Source organism: Peromyscus leucopus, chromosome 19, assembly GCF_004664715.2.
Source record: "Peromyscus leucopus breed LL Stock chromosome 19, UCI_PerLeu_2.1, whole genome shotgun sequence".
NCBI classification, from domain to species: domain Eukaryota; kingdom Metazoa; phylum Chordata; class Mammalia; order Rodentia; family Cricetidae; genus Peromyscus; species Peromyscus leucopus.
In genome coordinates this window covers 76,532,302-76,552,292 of record NC_051079.1, presented here as the reverse complement: position 1 = coordinate 76,552,292, position 19,991 = coordinate 76,532,302, and the positions used below count along the sequence as shown (strand labels likewise).

Genomic DNA, 19,991 nt, shown 5'->3' with positions numbered 1-19,991 from the left:
GAAGAATGCCCCCATTTGTCTTCCTCCAAGATATTCAAGCAACTAGTTTCTAGTTCTTCCCAGTCCCTGGTCCACAAGAGAAGCAGACCAACAACAAAATTAAAACAATTTCTTGCTAGAAAGCAAGATTTCTCTCTCACATTTTTTTTTAACATTTAGGCAGTTCTACAAGTTTTAATTAGCCTTTAATTACCCAGTTCCTATGGGTTTTCATCCTGGATCTCAAGCTTTCCACACTGCAAGGATATTTTTGGAGTCATCAAGCATGTGGCAATAAAACTGGCTTTGAGCCTATGACATTGCAAAGGACAGGGCCACTGAGGGGGTGTGACAGTGGATGTCCCATGATTCTATGTTAACAGATAGTGTTCTCTGGATTCTTCCCCCAAGAGATCAGCTAAAGCACAAATCAAATTAACTGCGTTTCATCTCTTGAGTACAATATAAACTCTGAAAGGGCAGCACATACAGGACCTATTTTTCTTCTGTCTCACTAAACCCTTCCTTCCATCAGGTACAAACCATTCTCAAGCGCAAAGAATACTGGTTATAAAAAGACTGAGACAACTATTGGAAAGTCTTTCTAAAGCATATATATATATATATATATATATATATATATATATATATATATATTTACTTCTCTCTGTACATTGTGAACATCCTGGCACATTTTAAGCAATCATTAGTGCTTTGGTTTGCATTAGACAATTTTGTATCACAAAGTAGCAGCTAAACAGCCAAATTTGTAGCAGAATTTTCTTGAGGTATATTTTATATAAGAGTCAACTCTTAAATCACTTTAGTAAACCAAGATATTCATCAGTTACAGGGACTCACAAAGTTCCAGGGAGAAACAAAACCCCTAACCTATTATTGTAAAACCTTTTTGGTAATTGGTTGTTACTGATGAGGGTAAAATCTAAATTATCTGTTCACAGATGCTTGAAAGAAAGCATTTCATTAGCTTTTGTTTGCAGAAAGTGAGTATAAGGGAAGAGAAAGAAACAGGCTTTCTGTCAGAAACACCTTTCCAAGGGAAGGATTTTCTATTTTTATTTCAAACGTTGAAGAGAGGAAGGTTGGGAGTTTCAAATATTAGCCTAGGTCTCTGCATGTCCAGGATTTTAGGAAAGATACAGCTGGGAAAAATACTGATGCCTGAATATGTTTTCAACTCAAAGATCAAGACATAAAGCCTGACATGGTGGCACAGACTGTAATCAAAGCTAATTGGGAGTCTGAGGGAGGAGGATCAGAAGTTCAAGATCTGCCTTGGCAGCTTACTAAGATTCAGTCTCAAAATAAAAAGTAAAGAAGAGAGCTGGAATAAACACCTTGACTAGCATGTAAGAGGCCCTATGTTCAATTCCCAATATTGGGTTATAGAAAAAGAATCAAGATACCAAAGCCTAGATTCTTGCCATCTTTCTTATAAGTTTAATGTTAAGGGTTTGAAGTCTTTGATTAGATTTATTTGTTCTAATCAAACAAATCTACAGATGCCTTTGCTTCTTCTGATGTGTTTCTTAGTACAGCTTTCCTTTCCTCCCCTCCAGGTCATGGGTTTGGCTCATCAAAGATGTCCAGGGCACAGACATTTCCCAGTTATGCTCCAGAACAGAGCGAAGAGGCCCAGCCACCATTGTCACGGTCCAGCAGCTATGGATTCAGCTATAGCTCCAGCCTCATTCAATGACACACAGAGGCCATCAGTGACCAGCAAAACAGTCTGCCCTGGACCTGCCATGGGGTCATTTCGCCCCGTGCCTCCTGGAAGATCAATTGCAGTACAAATTAACATTGGTAGGGCCTAGTCCCAACTGGAAGGTTAAAAACTGGAGTTCTGCTTCCTTGATTCAGTGGTTAAGTCCTTTATTTATTGAATTTCTATGGGGGAAATCTATGTTTTACAAAAAAAAAAGAATCCAATAATATGAATACTCATTTAAGTAAGAAAAATTCTTTGTGTCTGACAGTAAGAGAAGCCTTGGCACTGGGAAAATTGCCGACTCTAGTTTGTGCCTGGGTGGGAGTCACCGACATTTGTCCTTAATGCTGTGTGCTCCTGTTTGGACACAGGGCCTGTCTTTAAACATAATGATGACCCACCATAAGCTCTGTGGCTTTGTCAGTTTTGACAGAAACAAATCAAGTAAGCCCTACACATGGCATCTTAACTCTCCATGTAAAGAAGCTCGGTGACAATTAAGGGGATGTGAAATTAGAATATTCCATCAAGAAGGGCCCGGTAGCTTGAGTATGAGTGTATGAGTGTGTGTGTGTGTGTGTGTGTGTGTGTGTAGGATATTGCTATATCCATCTACAGATTAGGATATATCAAATGTTCTGAGAGTGACAGGATATGCTCACTTAAATTATTGGAAACTAATTTGTTGTGTTAAAATTTTTGTTGACTAGATACTTTTAAAATAGTGTTGTTAGAAAATGAAAATGGCTTCCTACTAGCAATTGAATCACACTAGCCCACTCTGATTCTATGAGGGTTATGAGCAGAAACCCAAGAGTGAAGCCTTTTGGAAATAAGGTTACAAGCCTGCTGCCCTGCATGTTCGTTGTGCTGTCTGTCTGGTTGGTGTTGCCTTGTCATTGACTGTTTCTCTCCATGGCTATCCATCTGAGCAACTTGAGAAATTGCTGTAATCTCCAACTCCAATGAGAGACACCAAAATGTTTGGTAAAGACACAAAGCTACACTTAAAGTGAACTCAGCTATCTTACAGCTAAGAGAAGAACAAATGATACCTGAAAGTAGACGTTAGTGTTTTAAATTGCACAGATGAATTCTTGCAAGTGTCATTAGGGGGTTGGCATTTGCTATGGAATCCGAATTTGCTTGGTTTGAATTTTTTGTACTGAACTTGATTGAGATGACAAGAGAGTGTTTCACTTGAAATTTTTTCAGCTCTAGAATATGACAAATTTCTCAGTTTGAAGGGAAATGGGAAATTCTACTTGAAAAGGAAAAGTTTGGCTAATTCAGGTCAACATAGACATGTTTGCCCATAATTTAGGGAGTGAAAATACAAATTACTCTGCTTGACTCACCTGGTGTCATGTGCCTAAACTAGATTATCTGTCAAGGAATCCAGATCAGGTTTCAAGAACCAAGGTCAAACAAGAGGAAAATCTGACTTTTTCCTTGATAGCAAAATGTTCTATGTTCATTTAGGAGCTATGTTTTACTAAAAGGGTAGCCTTTCACTGATCCGCATTAAGATTTCACTCATCCTTATCCATAGCTTGTGAGCAGATTGACAACTTCTTTCAGTGAATGACTACAGAGGAAAAGTGGTTATGCATCCCTCCTTGATAAATGTGAACTTACTGTAACTACCTACTCTCCCCAAATCACTCAAATAGGTATGAAAAATCTCATAAAGATACTAATCATAAGAGTTAATGTGGCTGTGAAAAATAATTATCATAAGCCTTCAGGGATAAAAAGAAAATTACCCAAACTATGCCCTGTTGATTTTGCTGACACAGCAGAAGAGCAAATGACTGGGTCCTTCTGAGGAGAGAGAATGCAGTCTTCCCTGGAATCCCACTTTTCAGGGTTAATGCCTCTGAGTTTCTTTAACACATGGCATCTGCTGTAGAAATGCCATTAGTAAATACATCAGAGCAACTCTGAGCTGAGACTGTTCTAGCACAGTTCCTAGTGTGGCCATCAGAGCAAGCCTCTCCCTGGCTCACTGAGTCGAGCTGTTGCTTGGAGACCACGAGTTTCTACAAGGGACTTATGGGGAAAGGCCCTGAGGGGGTCTTGATTCACATCTCAGCTTTATCCATGTGCCAGAAGCACAGATAGCAAGTCCGGTGGGATTCTGCTAATTATGAGTCTGCTCTTGTGTCTCTTTGGTGGGCAACAAGTACCCACATAAAGTAACTTCAACATTTGGTTCTGATCATTAACAATGAGTATCACTGAGAAGGAACTGAAAACCATGCATAAGTTTAGGCCAATTTTTTTCTGAAAACAAAGTCACAAAAAGTGTGAGAGATGTACCTCCTTATTCTTTAACCCAATCTCACCATAGTGAGAATAATATTGTAAAAATACTTCATGATACATTTTTAGGAGCTTTATTCTAGCATACTCCTCTGAGTATATTTAAAAATTTTAGCTAAGTTGAAACTGCTAAGAAAGCAGCAAGAGAATTTATAGTAGCCTAATATTCTTAACATGAGGCAGTGTTAATTGTAATAAAAGAGACAAACAGATGAACCTATAAAAACCAAAGATGGAAAGATATTTGCAGCTGTCTCCTGGAGCCTCATAAAACCATTCTACCATAATTACTAGAATGGCTGTGGGCATGTGTTAGCCCACCCAAGCCTGTAGGTTCTTGACTGAAAATGCCTCTATACTTTGCAATTGTTCTCACTTCAGAAGTTGTATTATACCTTAAATACACATGTGACTTTCTCGTGAGATAGAGCCTGCTATGCACCAAAGACATCTTTTGGCCCCTTCTGAGTATGACTCAATTGGGCTTCCACTCAGATTTATACAGAGTGGTGAGATGGTTACCATATCTCTACCAGTTGTTAGACACCAGTGATGAAGAAGGCTGACATGCATGAGAAAGTCTCTTCAAGAAGTAAACCAAGCCTGAAGGTATATACATTTCACATAAATATTTTATGAGGAGGGTTGGTTTTTCTACCCTAGTGTTTTTCTTCTATTATAAGTATGACTTGTAACACATACCAATGCATTAAATAAGCAGAAAAGCATAAATGACCTTGGTCCACTGATTTACTATTCTGTTGGCGTTGGGGTTGATACAAAAACACACCTTTCATTAAGTGATTGAACAAAAAATAGGCACTCAGAGATAATTTTCTTAGACAAGTTGGAAATAGTTTTGAATCAATAGCGTTTGGCCACTGCCATAATTTGAATTTAATAAAATATAAAACAGATATCTAGAGTGAGCCTTTTGCTGGTTCAGAATCACACCATTGTTTCATATATTAGGGAAGATGCTGTTTGATAGAGCATGTGAAATGAAGAGAAGCATATTTATTAGAACTAAACCTTTCCTTGTTCTAGTATCTAGACTACTAGTTCCAGTGTGCAGTTCTTCTGACTTCACTGGGAAACTTTGTTTGAAAATCATTCATCCTCCTTATAAAATGGCCAACTATTCACATCTCTCATCAACATACAAGCAGTGGGGTAATCTGTATCTTCACACTATTAGCTGTAGACTTTACAATCCAATTTAATGCATGTGGTATCCTTAAAATGGATATTAAAAATACATCACAAAGATTGATGTTTAACCCTCATTCTTTGGTCAAGGTCTCACAAAACTTTGTTTTGAAGAAAGCATGAGTAGTTAACTTCTTTGATTACTGGAACCACTTACAAAATAACCATTAATGCTACAGTGAAAACAAGCTAAGGAAATTACATTATTATAAAAAAAATTGTAGTCCAGTCTTGACTTTTCTAATACACCACTATAAATGGGCAATATACATTCAGAGGTCCTGAGGTTTAGGCCTTTAATTCTTCATGTTTCACAAAGTACAAATATAATGTTAATGACTGCTTCAAATCTATTTACATGTGTACCAAAATAGTGCAATGACAACTTGCTTTTACAATTATTAGTTACACAATCTTTGGACTACCAGTGTCCCAAAAATAGACCCAAAAAGTATCATTTGAGTATGTACTCATAGTTTTAAAGTAAGTGACATGCTACATAAATTAATGACAAGCCTAGGAAATTTATGGGTATTCATAGTTTATGAAATTTATGGAAATTACCAATAGAAGAAATAGAGTCAAAGAGAAATGATCAGTCAGTAGGACAATTTGAGCAAAATGATAAAGAATTCATTGGTACAACCAGCAAAATACTTGGACCCTACTTTTCCAAGATTCTGATCCCGCTCTGTGTGGCAGATTCTGCCTTCTTTACTGGTATTCAGCTAGTAATTTGTTCAAGTTAAAACTATTCAGTCATATTATATATTGACATAAGCACAGAACACAAACTACCAACAAATGTGCTGCTTTCATTTTGTAAAAAAAAATTAACACAAAAGAAGGTATGTATGCTGCAGTTTTAGTAATGTAGGAATTGCTTTCTGTAGGCAATCTCCTTGGAATTTCACCATAAAGTCATGTTATCAATGAGAATGGTTAGTTGCTCAGTATGTGAAGAGAAACAGATATCCCCACATCTACATATTTTGTAAATGGATTAGAAAGATCCATTTTGTGTGTAGATCTACCACAAGTCCATACTTTCTTACTCAAGAATGTGAACCTCGAAACATATCTACAGTTATTGTCAGAGAAGGTTTAAATAGTTTAACAAGTTTTGTGCAAAAATCTTGAGAATCCCGGCACATTTTTTTGAAATAGGCTTAAGCCCTAGCAGCAATTTAAAGGTCATACAGAGTGAAGGGTTCATTTCATGTTACCCTGGAAGAAAACTGAAATGTGTGGGTGTTGCAATTTGTTCAGAGACAATAAACAACTGGAGGTGCTTTCCTCCTGTTTCAGACCCCATGAATGTTCCCTAGTTCCACCTGTCTCTCAGCAGAATGTGGTGGGAACTGGGTAATAGCACATGGTCTCAGAATACTTAAGCCCTTGTACCTTGAAATGCTCGCCTTTCCTTTTTTACGTGTTTTTCTTCCTCTTGGACTCATCACCAAGGATACCCAGAAAACTTCTTTTTGGGCAACTCATGCCATTGATTGCCATACACCTTTTCATTTATACATTGTCATCCAATACTTTATTACCTCAAATAATATGCAAACTAAAAGTTAAGAAGATTTTTGTTGTTGCTGCTTGCTTGCTTTTTGTCATTATTGTTTTTCTCCACTAACAACTCTATGGCAACTGTCAGTATTAGTTTAGGGGTCTTCCTCCCTCCACATGACATTGTGGTTCCATGGTCAGTGTTTGTCACAGTTGGATTAGATAGCTGATGACATTAGGGCCACATTCTTTCATGGAAACCTCAGTTTCCATTCTCAAAAAAAATTAAGAGAATAGATTTTTTTAATATTTAAATGCCATATCCATCATGTTTTTTCTTATGAACTTAAGTAGGCAATTATTTAAATTATTTGAAATTTAGATAAATAAGAAAAAAGTTAAAAATCACCTTTACTTGCATTTTCAGAGACTTTTCCCAAGGTTAATGTAGTATGATCTTGTAAATATTTGTAAAGGAAAAAATTCACTTGTAAAAGAAATATCCCCTGTAGTAATTTCATATGCACAATAAGTTTTAATTTTAAGTTATTTAATTTTCTCTAACATCACTAATCTGAAGTTCTCATGCTGGTTATCAGAAAATAATTTATTTAAAAAATGTTATTACTTTTTGGAATCAATTTTAATAGTTAATACAAATAACTTAAAAGTGTATCACTCTCAGGATAATTTTAGACTGAGCACATAAAATCAACCCTCTCTGTAGACAGAACTGTGTATCCGTGGAGTAAGCTACCAAGCTGGTCAGGAGTGGTATGGTGTTTGAAACTCAATCACTGAAGTCACTCAAGGTATCGATAGTTTCAAAAGAATCAAGTATTTGAATTTTATAACCATAAATTCCAAGAAAAAAAGATGATTTAATTTTAAGCCACTGCATGATCTCCCTCAAAAGAATCATCCTGAGTGGCTCATACTTATTAAGGATCACTGGCAATATGACACACTAACAGATGAGGACAAAATACAGAAGACAGTGATACTATCACCTTCATGTCACACATAAATCAGAACCGAACATGATTATTAAGAGCTAGAATCCAGACCCATGAATCTATTGTGTAGCTCAAGAAACAATGCTTGATATGGACAAAAAGTATATCTATAGAGAGGTGTATTAATGTCTAGATGAGGGGAGTGGAACTCTACACTGGAGATGAGCTGTTCAACATAGTTTGCTTTTCTCCTTTCTTAGACACTGTTATTTTAGCTGTAAGAGGCAGTACATGAACCACACCAGCAAATCCGTCTGCTGAAGGCCAGCCAATGTCATCTTCACTGCAGGTGACAAGAGACAATGGCTCCCTTGTCCATTCCCATGGGCCCCAACCAACACACACACTCACATCCACAGATACACTCTTCACCTTTGACTTTTGACCCACTCTGTTCTCAGTGAAGTCGGCACTTGCCTTTTTAAAATATCATTTGTTGTAAAATAGTTATCCCAGTGATCTCAAAAATATACTAAATTATACATTATACGTCTGCTTCCTGTAAATCTTTATTTAACTAATTTATATATACTTTCTGAAGACTTCTACTGTGCATTTGTTGTTATAAAGGGATAGCATTTGTTGTTGATAAAATTAACAAGACATTTATCCATGACTAAGAAATAAAACACCCACTACAAATTTGCTTCACTTAGAAAACATGACCTACCACATCTTATTCTTAGTTACAATCTATTCCAAATAAACAGTCTAGGGATATCTGGACTTAAATACTAGTTGAAACTCAACTTTTCAGTGAAATGTAAAGTAAAACACCTGTACATGGAGAGTAAATATGAATTTCTGACTGAGCATAAAATATTATAAGGCAATAATAAAATTAAGAAATTCAGTTTTTAAATTAGTGTTTGTGACTTTTGCCCTTCAGTAAAAATACGTAGTTGAAGAATTTGCTTCTCCTAAATTTATCATTTTGTACATATTTCAATCCTTAAGAGATTATTGAGTTCTTATAATTCCTAGGATTTCAAAGAGGCATTGCTGCAAAGAGCGTAACATAGTTGTACAACGTTAAAATTTGCTTCATCACTTAAAAATGGGTAAAACATCTGAAATATTATTCTTCACCACAACTCTGCATGAATGAAATTTTGAACTAATGCAATGGCTTTATCCATAATATTTGACTTTTCTAGCACTGTAATAGTGATCTCCTTTTATTTTTGTCATGTGATGAATGTAACTTTGTAATTAACCAGAATTCTGACAATCATATCTTGCTAACCTCTAAAATGTTAACTGCTTTCATCACTTATGAGCTTGTGATTTTCAAAATAAAGTGAAAGAGAGCCCTTTATTAATTGTAAGGTTACTGAGAATTTATTATTTCCAGTATTTTCCTAATCTTATATTACAATAGTTAGAATTCTATTGGATTGAATATGCTTTGAAGAAATCATGAAACATTAGTACTAATGATATCATTACAATCAACACATTTATTATCTGTTTTTGAGTGAAAAGACACCCAGAAAGCATAAGTGACTTACACAAATGTGATGTAATTAGATTTTGGGTTTTCTTCTATCTTTCTGCTCACTCATTAAGGGTAATGAAAATTAATTAAAATGAATATTTGGCAGCAAGATTGGACATCAAAATTGAAATTCACATGTTAACTGTCCTGCAGTGATGTGGTCCATGATTTCCTTCTTTAATTTTCTTCTCAGAATACAGCAGTCTGTGTCATTTGAATGTCCCTCTATCAAGACAGATAGATGTTTGCTGAGCCTATTTCTCAAACTTGGTGGTTAGATATGAACTGAGCCTTTCTGGTTAGTTGCTTAATTATTTCCCCTTCTAAAAAGTGCATGCCCCTAAAGAAATTCTAAAGTTTCTCAATCCTGGAGAAACCAAATTAGATTGTAGATCCTGATCACACAGTCAAGTAGTGTTAAGTTCCCTTGATTGGGAAGTATAGCCACACAACTTGTAAAAAAAAAAAAAAAAAAAAACAGAACAAAAAACAATAAAAAATGTCTAGGGCCCTTTGATGCTACACAGTTTAGAAAAAATGCTTAAGAGTGGAATGAAAATGAAAATACCCATTTTTTCTAAATAGTGAATAAAATACAATTTATTCTGAATACCAATTTTTGTGCCATTTTCATAGGAAATTAATGATGTGAATTTGGTGGGGTTTCTTTCCCTTTTGTCACAATTAAGATCATGGGGACTATTTATTTTTTCTGGGGAAAGTATCTTTATGAAGAATGTAATGGTTTATATAAGCTTAGAGCTGACATCAAAGACAATATTTAATGAATACTTGCCACAGGGCACAGCCCTGAAGCAATTCCTCTGCTATTTTTGTAACATACAAACAAACCAGCTTTGTCTGTTTCCAAGTTACTCAAAAAAATATGTTAGATAAATTGATCTAATTTTGGTATCCATATGGTGACTTATTAAAATAAATGTTTGAGCAAGAACTGGCTAGAATATCTAACATTTATGAAAATGTGAATTGTCCTATTATTTAGGCATTTTAGAATATCCGGCTACTGATTTATGCTGAGTATGATCTCAAAGTCCAGTCAATCACTAAATGCTTACTGAGTTCTTGCTACCTCCAAAATACAAATAAAGGACATGCAATATCTTCTGATCTTTGTTCTTTCCTCCTTTTAATTCCTTTTGGTATGTGCCAATATTAGGGATTGGTTCTGACAGCAAAGCCGTACTTAGATCACAAAATGGTTAGAAATAAGGAAAGCAAGAGGTCATCTTGATCAGATTCCTAAAAGTCAACTTTCTCAAACCATCAATAAATGCATCTCCTCCCTCCCCACCTCTTCCTCCCTGTTTTTTTCCTCTTGCTTCCCCTCCTCTTCCCCCTTCCTTCCAGTTCTCTTCTTCCTCCTCTTCCCTCTCCTCTTCTTCCTCCTACTCTTTCTCCACCATCTTCCCAGTCCTCTTCTTCCTCCTCCTCTTCCTCCCTCTCCTCCTCCCCCTTCCTCCAGGTCCTCGACTTTGTCCTCTGCCTCCCACTCCTCCTCCCCCTTTCTCTTCCTTACTCTCCTCTTCATTCCTCTTCCTACTCCTTTTTTCCCTCATCCTTCACTTTCTTTTCCTCTGCCTCCTCTCTTTCACTGAACAAACTGCTTTTTTTATTCACAAATAATTGTCAGGAAACAAAAGCAAATAATAACACAAAAATCATCTCTCACTATTGGAATGTTAATTCATATATATTTTTTAAATCTTCAATTTTATCTTTGACAAAATCAGAAATGTCTTCATGAAGAGTTTCCATCATCATCCATTACTCTCTATATATGTGTCAATTATAGAGACCTACTCTATATATCAAAATTCCTCTGAATACATGTAAACTCTAGTTGTAAGGTAATAGATTGAGAAAACAGTTGTTTCAAACTCCAATCTAAAAAGCCTTAATTGAATCTTCTCAGAGCTAGAGCTCAAAAATACAATGTGATAACACTTTTCCAGAGTGCATCACCTAGAAGTCAGGAGGCAGGTAGCTTAGTCTTGTCTTATTCACTGAGTGTCCCTGGAGTACCATTGGCTTTACACATTCCTCCTTAGTTCCAATATATATATAAAATGTTATTTTTGGATAGCCTGCTGTTTGTGAGGTTTGCAACTTTTTTAAACAAATCTAATTACATTTCAGAGAGCTAAGTATAATGTATTAAGGCCATTACCTAGAAATAACCTGTTTCACTCACTCTAAGGAAATCATCTCATTTTCAGTTCTGTAATGGAAAGAACAATGTTATTTTGCATGTTTTAGTAAACTTTCTTCCTAAGCACTTCTACCCAATATCTGACCCACGTCCTCAATGGTGGAAAGGAATGATATTCTAAATTGAAAATCTCATGTACCATTAAGGGACTTTTCTGGGAAGTGTTAGCAGCAGTAGGACTTTTATATGTAGAATTTATAAACTGTATGAATAATGTTGAATGTGAAAGAATGTCCATTGCTATTTTTGATATGTTCTGACATTAATCTGTTTTTGGTAATGTTTAAAACCTCAGGTAACATTATCATTGCATTGAATACAATATGAAATGTTCAATTCATTTGTGAACAAATTATAACTCAACACTTCATGTAACATTGCCTTTCCTAACTCTCCAGAGGAAATATCAAAAGGCCTAGGTATTTAAGAGATTATAAAACCATAAAATGGCATCTTATTTCTATGTTTATAATAAGTGAATCAGAAACTCTAAGACTTACAGTATAATTTCTAGTACATCAGGACACGGCATACTCTCAAATAGTTCATATTATTGCTATTGAGTAGTGAGTTAAAGAACATTCAGTCTGTTGGAATTCCTAGACAATATTTCCCTGATGATGTGTGATTCTTACTCCTTGATTACTAGTAATGCTTTTTCCTAAAATGAAGAGAGAGTAACACATGATGGGCAATTACAGAATGTTGGCTACTTTTTAGTGTAACCTAATGGAATAATCCATTTGAATGTTGCTTCTCTTATGTAGGTTACAGCATAAGAAATAATTATTCAGTGACCTACTTACTAAATTTTTGAAATATCTTTAAACATAGTCATATAGAGTGAAAAATCTCTATGGCAAGTCTACAGACTTGGTTCCATACCTTGTTAAAATTACTCATATATTCATAAAAAGGAGGTTCTGCTCACAAATAACAAACAAGGGCTACAAAAGCTCTCTACCTTCTTTTGATCTGCCCTTGCTTTTCCTGTTTTTCCTAAGAAAACTAATGATTATATATACACACATACAAAATCCTTGACCATGCTTCTTCTTTCTTGGCTCTTCTCACCATAAAGTCTTCTATTCCTCATTTACATTTTGCAACTTTTAAAATTTTATCCAACCAAGCAAAACTAATGTTGAAAACCACTTCCTGACATTTCAATTTTGTTTTATTTTGGCAATTTAAAAAAAAAAGTTCTCAAAATTTGGTGCCTCAAGCTGACCTCAGTGATGAATCAGCAGGACTGACAGTTCATATCCTCCAGTATTAGCTAATTGGGTAGACCTGACATATGATCTTTGTGTACTTTCACACAAAATATCCCTGTAACCTTTTGCTTCTTTTGGATTTGCAAAGTTTTATGAATTTTAAAGGTAACTTAAGCATAATCAGGAAATCTGAAAAGTATGATTTAAATCGACCTTCAGATTTTTCTCTCATAATGTTATAGTTATTTTTTAAAATAAGTTCATGCTCAATTTATGTATACCCTAAATGTTATGGCATTCACTAAAATGATTTAAAATGCAGCATAGACCACACAAAGTCAGAAAGGACAAACACCTGCATCTAGTCTTCCTAGTGGAAGCATCAGAAAGTTAGGGCAGGGCAGGAAGTGAATGCAGCTCGTTGGTGGAGTTACTGCTTATCGTGGAGAAAACACCTGAGTTTGATCCTCATCACTGCACAAAACAGTCACATATCATGTTTACCTGTAATTCAAGCACTAAGGAAGCAGAGATAGGAGAATCAGAACTTCAAGGTCATCCCTGGCTACATGGTAAGTACAAATCCAGCCTGTTATACATGATATCATGACTCAAAAACAAAAAACAAAAAAAATCAAATCAAGCAACAATAATAAAATCCCAAGGAAAGTAAAGAATTTGAAGGAATTTAGCACCCACAGCTATAACAGACTCCAAACATAGCCTAATCCCTAGTGAGATTGGGATTAATCTACAAACCAGGAACTTGTTAACAAAAAAAGATTTACAGATGTGAAGACTGTATTTTATGGGATCTTCAGAACTTGACATGAAGAGAAAAGAGTTAATGTGAATGTTAGTCATGTATATAAAGTTCTTAAAGTAAAACCTAAGCAGGTAGAAAAGCACAAAACATTAAAAACAGTGGAAAAATTTCAACAGGTGTAACACACACGTAATCTGAAGCTCTAAAGAGGAATAAAAAGAGAATGAAGTAACAATATTTGAAATAGAAGTATCAATGAATTTGCCAAAATTATGAAAAGGCATTAACAGAGAACCACTAAGTTCTTAGAACATATAAATTCTATAAATACAGAGAGAGGAAGGTGGAAGGAAGTAGAGGAACACACAGAGAGAGAAAGAAAGCAGAACTAGACAGAGGAGAAAGGGAATCAAGAAAATAAGGGAGGAGGTAAAAGAGGGAAAGGTGAGATGAAAAGGAGCCTTGACCATCTCTGGGAGATACACTCAGAAAGAAAGTAGAATTACATAGAAATTTCCAGTTGAAACCTGAGAATAGAATGAAAGAAAAAGATAAGATTTAAAAGAATCAAAGAATAAGTACAGCAGTAGAAAATAATTATAAACATATAAATTATGTAAGAAAACTTCTTTCTCTTGAGTGGTTTAAATATACCAATTAGAAAATAAAGATTGTTCCACTGTTTTTTTAAAGATTCACCTATACATTGCTTTAAGAAACTGTTTTTACTCTGCCCTGTCAGCTGGGGAACGTGCATGGGATCAGACTAGACCCTCTGAATGTGGGTGACAGTTATGTGGCTACATCTGTTTGGAGAGCCTCTGGTGGTGAGACCAGGACTTACCCTGAGTGCGTAAAATGGCTTTTCAGAAAACATTCTCAAGTGTGGGATATCTTGTTCAGCCTTGACACAAGGGGGGGGGGGGGGTTGGTCCCGCCTCAACTTAGTGTGCCAGACTTTGTTGACTCCCCAAGGGAGGTCTTACCCTGTCTGAGGAGTGTGTGGGGGATGGGATGGGAAGGTGGAAGGGGATGAAGAAGGGGAGGGAGGGGGAGCTGGGATTGGTATGTAAAATCAAAACAAAACTTTCTTTTTAAAGAAAAAGAAACTGTCTTTAAACACAAACATGCATCTACTTCAATGTCAAGAGTCAGTGAACGGCATGCAATACCAACATGAGTCAAAACCAAGCTGAAATATTTATGGTAATTTCATAAGAGGCCAATTTGAACTAGGATGATTATGAGAGACGAAAGGAATATTTAATATGGGAGGATCTTCTGTTTTTCAAGAAACCCAGCAATCCTAAAAGTACAGTACTTTACAACTGACTATTAGAATGTTTCAGGAAAAACTGACAAAAATCACAAGAAAAAATCAACAAACTCACTATGATAGCTGAACACTTCAATATCTCTGTCAGTAAGGAGATGGGAGATTTAAAAAAAAAGATTACAGACGACTTGCATAGCACTGTCCATCAGTGCTGTCCTGTGTACACTTACAAAGTGCCACATCTAACAGCCTAATGCAATTCTGTTCAGAACAAATGCAACGTTCTTTAATATAGGCCATATTCTGAGCCATCAAACAACACATTCAAAAGAATAAAATCATGCAAGTAATCATTTTCAATATAATAGCTTTAAATTAGAGATCTTTACTGAAGCACAGTAGGAAAATTTCCAAAAAAATACATAATAAATATCAAATTTATAAAAGACCAAAGAGTTTGCAAGTAAAATTTGAAAATATTTTTAGTTAAATGAAACTAATCAAAATTTATGAGATGCAGTGTAATTTATAGTATTTGGATGTAAATTTGGGAAAATGAAAATTACAAAATTAGTAACATGACCACAAGAAAAACTAGGGAAAAGGAGTAAGATCTAATCACATTAAAGAAGCCAAACAAAATAACACAAAACAATGGAAATAATTTTAAAAAGTGGTGATTCCAACTAGTTCCCTGGGGAGTCTGAAAATATTCATGAGATATAACAAAATCAGAGAAATTATATATATTTATAATTTCTAATATATATACACACTGATGTCATAAATGAAAGAAGGGCCATGGTTAATGATTTAATGTATATTAGATGTGGAAAAAAGGGGAGAAGGGGCAACTTTATATAAATACATTTGACAACTTAGATGAAATTGAGATGTAATCGACCAGTTCTTTGAATGATACAAAGTGTATTCAAATAAATATAAGGTAAACTAAATAGGCCTATATTGATGAAAGAAATAAATCTATACTAGATAGCATTCAGAAAAGTTCCATTCCATAATGGTTAGAGAAGAAAAAATACCAATTCTCATGCCTTCCAGAACATAGAAGTAAAAGAAATTTGTCCTTATTCTGTGAGATCAGCATTGTCCTAATAGTAAAGTTAGGTAAAAATATTATCAAAATAAGCCCACCTGGCTCTTCTGGGACTCACCTGCCTGCACTGTCAAGTAGATGGGCTCCTTTCCATTCAGTACACTCACCTGGAGAGACGACTTCTCCTCAGCCTTCCAGATTGATGTGCTCCTTCCCACCCCGGAAGCTTCCTGGTTCTTCCAGAGACTTATAATGCAACCAAGGGGGCCCTCTCCTTTGTACTCCACAGGCCTAGCTATTTTTTCAGGATTTCCCACCCCTGCATGACCAGCTAGATCCTCTCCTTCTCACCTCAAAGCCCACCCAAACACTTCAGAACTTCACTCCCCTGCTTTGCCAAGAAGGCTCTGTTCCTCCCTAGACATGGCGTGGCCTTCCTCTGCCGCTAACTAATCATTTAGTCTTGGCTTCTTCCCATTCCCACCCATGCTCCATTAGCTGCTTGACTACACACAGCTTCCCCAAATCTCGTATCCCTAACTGACTGTTGATCAAAACTAACTCAAGGTAGAGCAACCAGATGTGGGTAGCCACACCAAAAGGCAACAGAGGAAAAGGATAGGCAAGGGACATGCTGAGTCACACAGGGTGTTTGTGTTGACAGCGGTGGAATCTCAAGAGAAGACTAATCATAGAATCTACAATCTTCAATACCAGTTCCACAAAAAAAGTCATTTATGTGTGTCAACCTTCTCACACCTTATCTTCTCCTGAATATCACACATGCCTACACTTGAAGAAAGATGATTTGAGCATACAGTAAAACAAAACAAACTACAGATGTGCAAATCCCAGAACAGAAATAGAAGTAATGCAACAAAATAAAATCTCCCCATCACAAATTACCAATCCAGTAGTAATGAACCCCAGTGAGAATGACATGGATGATCTTCCAGGCTACTTCAAAAGAGTGATTATAGCTATGTTCGTACAATTCAGTGAGGGATATCTACATACTCTAAGAGACCAAAAACAAACAGGTAAATTAAATAAGAAGTCCATCCACGACATGGAAATACAATTTAATAAAAGCATAGAATTGCTGCAGAAAAGCCGAACTGAAATTACATAGGAAATGAAAAGCTCAATTAGACAAATGATAATTTGATTTGAAAACCTCATAAACAGAATGGATCATGTGAAAAACAGTCTGAGCAGAAAGACAAATAGGAACAAGATCATTCAGTAAAACTCAGTGAGAAATTTAAAAATAATTTTATGAATAGAATGTGGGAAAGCTTTGAGACACCATGAGAAGTTCTAACATTCACACTGCAGTCAAAAAAAAAGAGAATATATCAAAGGCATAAAGAATATTTTAAATGAATTTATAGAATTAAAATTCCCAAACCTAGAGAGAGACACCTATCCATGTACAAGAGATCCACTGACTTCTAAAAGGACAGAACAAGACGAGAAACTCCCATGATACATTATATTAAATTGAAAAACACAAAAGAAAAAGAAAAAAGGTACAGATGGTAGCAAGAGTGAAAGGTCAAGTGACACAGGCAGACCCACTGGAATGACGTCTGATTATTCAGCAGAAAGTTTACAGCCTGAATAATTGAAAAACGTGTTACAAATTCTGCAAGACCACAATGGTCAACAAAGCCTGTTCTATCTAGCAAAACTGTCTTAGTTAGGGTTTCTATTACTGTGACAAATTACCACAACCAAAAAGCAAATTGGGGAGAAAAGGGTTGGTTTGGCTTACACTTCCAGATCATAGTCCATCAGTGGAGGAAGTCAGAACAGGAATTCAAACAGGGCTAGAACCTGGAGGCAGGAGCTGACACAGAGGCCATGGATGGGAGCTGCTTACTAGCTTGCTTTCTTTGGCTTGCTCAGACTAGTTTGTTATAGAACCCAGGACCACCAGCCCAGGGATGGCATCATTCACTGTGGGCTGGGCCCTCACCAACTGATCACTAATTGGGAAAATGCCCTACAGCTGGATCTCATGGAAGCATTTCCTCAACTGAGGGTCCTTTCTCTCTGATGACTCTAGCTTGTGTCTCAAATTGTCACACAAAAACCAGCCAGTACTACCTAACCCTTGTTAAGTTGACACACAAATACATCACCATTAAGCCACAATACTTCCTTTGTTATTCATTCCAAAGATCCCACATTAAAAATATAAAGAATTTTAATAGCCCCAGTCTTTACAAATTTAAACACATTAAAACTTCAGTCCCTTTAAACCAGCCTATTTCTTTTAAAATTCAAACTCTCTCAACTATGGGCTCTAGTAAAATAATTTTTTATATTGAGAGAGGAAAATCAGGGCACAGTTATAATCAAATCAAAGCAAAACCAAATCCCAACCATCCAATGGCTGGGATCCACTCACCATCTTCTGGACTCCTCCAAAGGGCTTCAGTCACTTTTCTGGCTCCACCTTCTATGGCCCACATAGCTTATCTTTTAGGCTGTATCTGGCTCCACTCCACTGCTGCTACTGTTCTTGGTCATCCCATGGTACTGGCATCTCCAAAATGCTGGCATCTTCTGCTGCAACTGGGATGCACTTTTCACCAACAGCCTCTCATAGGCTCTCTTCTTGGTGTCAGGCCTCAACTTTGCATGACCCCTTTTGTCCTGAGCTTTCAACTACAACTGAGGCTGCCCCTTCACCAGTGGCCTCTCTTGGCCTCATAGTGCCAAGCCTTAGCTGCTCTCCATGACCCCTTCATGCCTTCAAAACTAGTACTACCATTACCAAGTCTGGCTGTCAGCATGAGATACAACCTTGGCCACCTCTGGAACAGCTTCTCTGTGCCCTCAGGAAACACTTCCCAGAAGATTTGATCTCAGTGATGCTGATCTCTTCTTAATCTAATTTTTTAGCTCCAGCTGACCATCATCAAGTATCCCAGCAATATAAAGTTTCACTTTAGTTACTTTTGGCATTTTGTTAATCACAACTGGTTCTTCAGTTGCAGCTAACCAGAACTACAAAAATCTTAATTCAAAGTAACAAATGGCCCCAATAGTCTTTAAACTTCCCTATGAAATTTTACAAGCCAGGCCTCTGTCCTTTGCATTGCTCTCAACATTGTCATCTTCCAAATTTCCACAGAACATCCCACTAAGCTCTTAACGCTCAATGACTTCTCTAGCCCAAACTTGTTAAGTCCTTCCACAATCCTCCCCAAAACATGGTCAGGTCTGTTACATCAATACCCCACTCCTGAAATCAATTTGTCTTTGTTAGGATTTCTATTGTCATGACAAAACACCATGACCAAAATTCAAGTTAGAGAGGAAAGGGTGTGTTTGGCTTACACTTTCAGTTCATAGTACATCATCAGCAGATATCAGAACAAAAACTCAATCAGGGCTGGAACCTGGAGGCAGGGGTTGATGCACAGACCATGGAGGGAAGCTGCTTACTGGCTTGCTTGCCCTGGCTTGTTCAGTCTGCTTTCTTACAGAACCCATGACCACCAGCCCAGGGATGGCACCACCCACCATCAGCTGGGCCCTCCCCCATTGATCACTAATTGAGAAAATGACTTACAGCTGGATCTCATGGAGGCATTTCTCAACTGAGGCTCCTTCTTCTCTGATGACTAGTTTATGTCATGGACACACATAACCAGTACAGTATCTATTAAATTAAAAAAAAAAACTTTCTAAGATTAAGAATTTATGATCACTCTATAGAATATACTGGAAGGAATTCTTTAGAAGAGAAACATACCCAAGAGGTCACAGGAAAACAAATAATTCAAGAGAAGTTAATCAAAAGAGATTAAAGAAAATGCCACAAAAAAACAAGAGTAGGAATTAATATACATCATTCAGTTATAACATCCATATAGTATATATTCACAATTAATATACATATTATATAATATAACAATACTAATGGATGCAATTCCCTGGTGAAAAGACATAGACTAACACAGAGGATTAGGAAATGGCATCCGTCTTATTTTCTGCCCCCAAGAAACACACCTTACCATCAACAATAAGCACAGCTTATGCTAAAAGAATACAAAACATATTCCAAGCAAGCATATCTAGAAAACAAGCAGGTATTGCTATTCTGGCAACTAATGAAATAGACTATACATAAAAAGTAGGCAAAAAGAGATAAAGA

General features: G+C 36.3%; 1 protein-coding gene across 3 annotated transcripts in view; it reads left to right on the top strand.

The window, feature by feature from the left end:
- Nucleotides 1–10,396, top strand: part of Dok6 (docking protein 6) — a 411,539-nt gene extending 401,143 nt beyond the window's left edge. The window contains exon 8 of one of the 3 annotated variants that reach the window (XM_028886850.2): nt 1,560–10,396. In XM_028886850.2, coding sequence (XP_028742683.1) covers nt 1,560–1,699 — 140 coding nt within the window. In that variant the 3' untranslated portion in view covers nt 1,700–10,396. The remainder of the gene's footprint in view (nt 1–1,559) is intronic. The other 2 variants (XM_037197242.1, XM_028886851.2) reach the window with 2 other exon arrangements.
- The last annotated feature ends 9,595 nt before the right edge of the window (nt 10,397–19,991 follow it).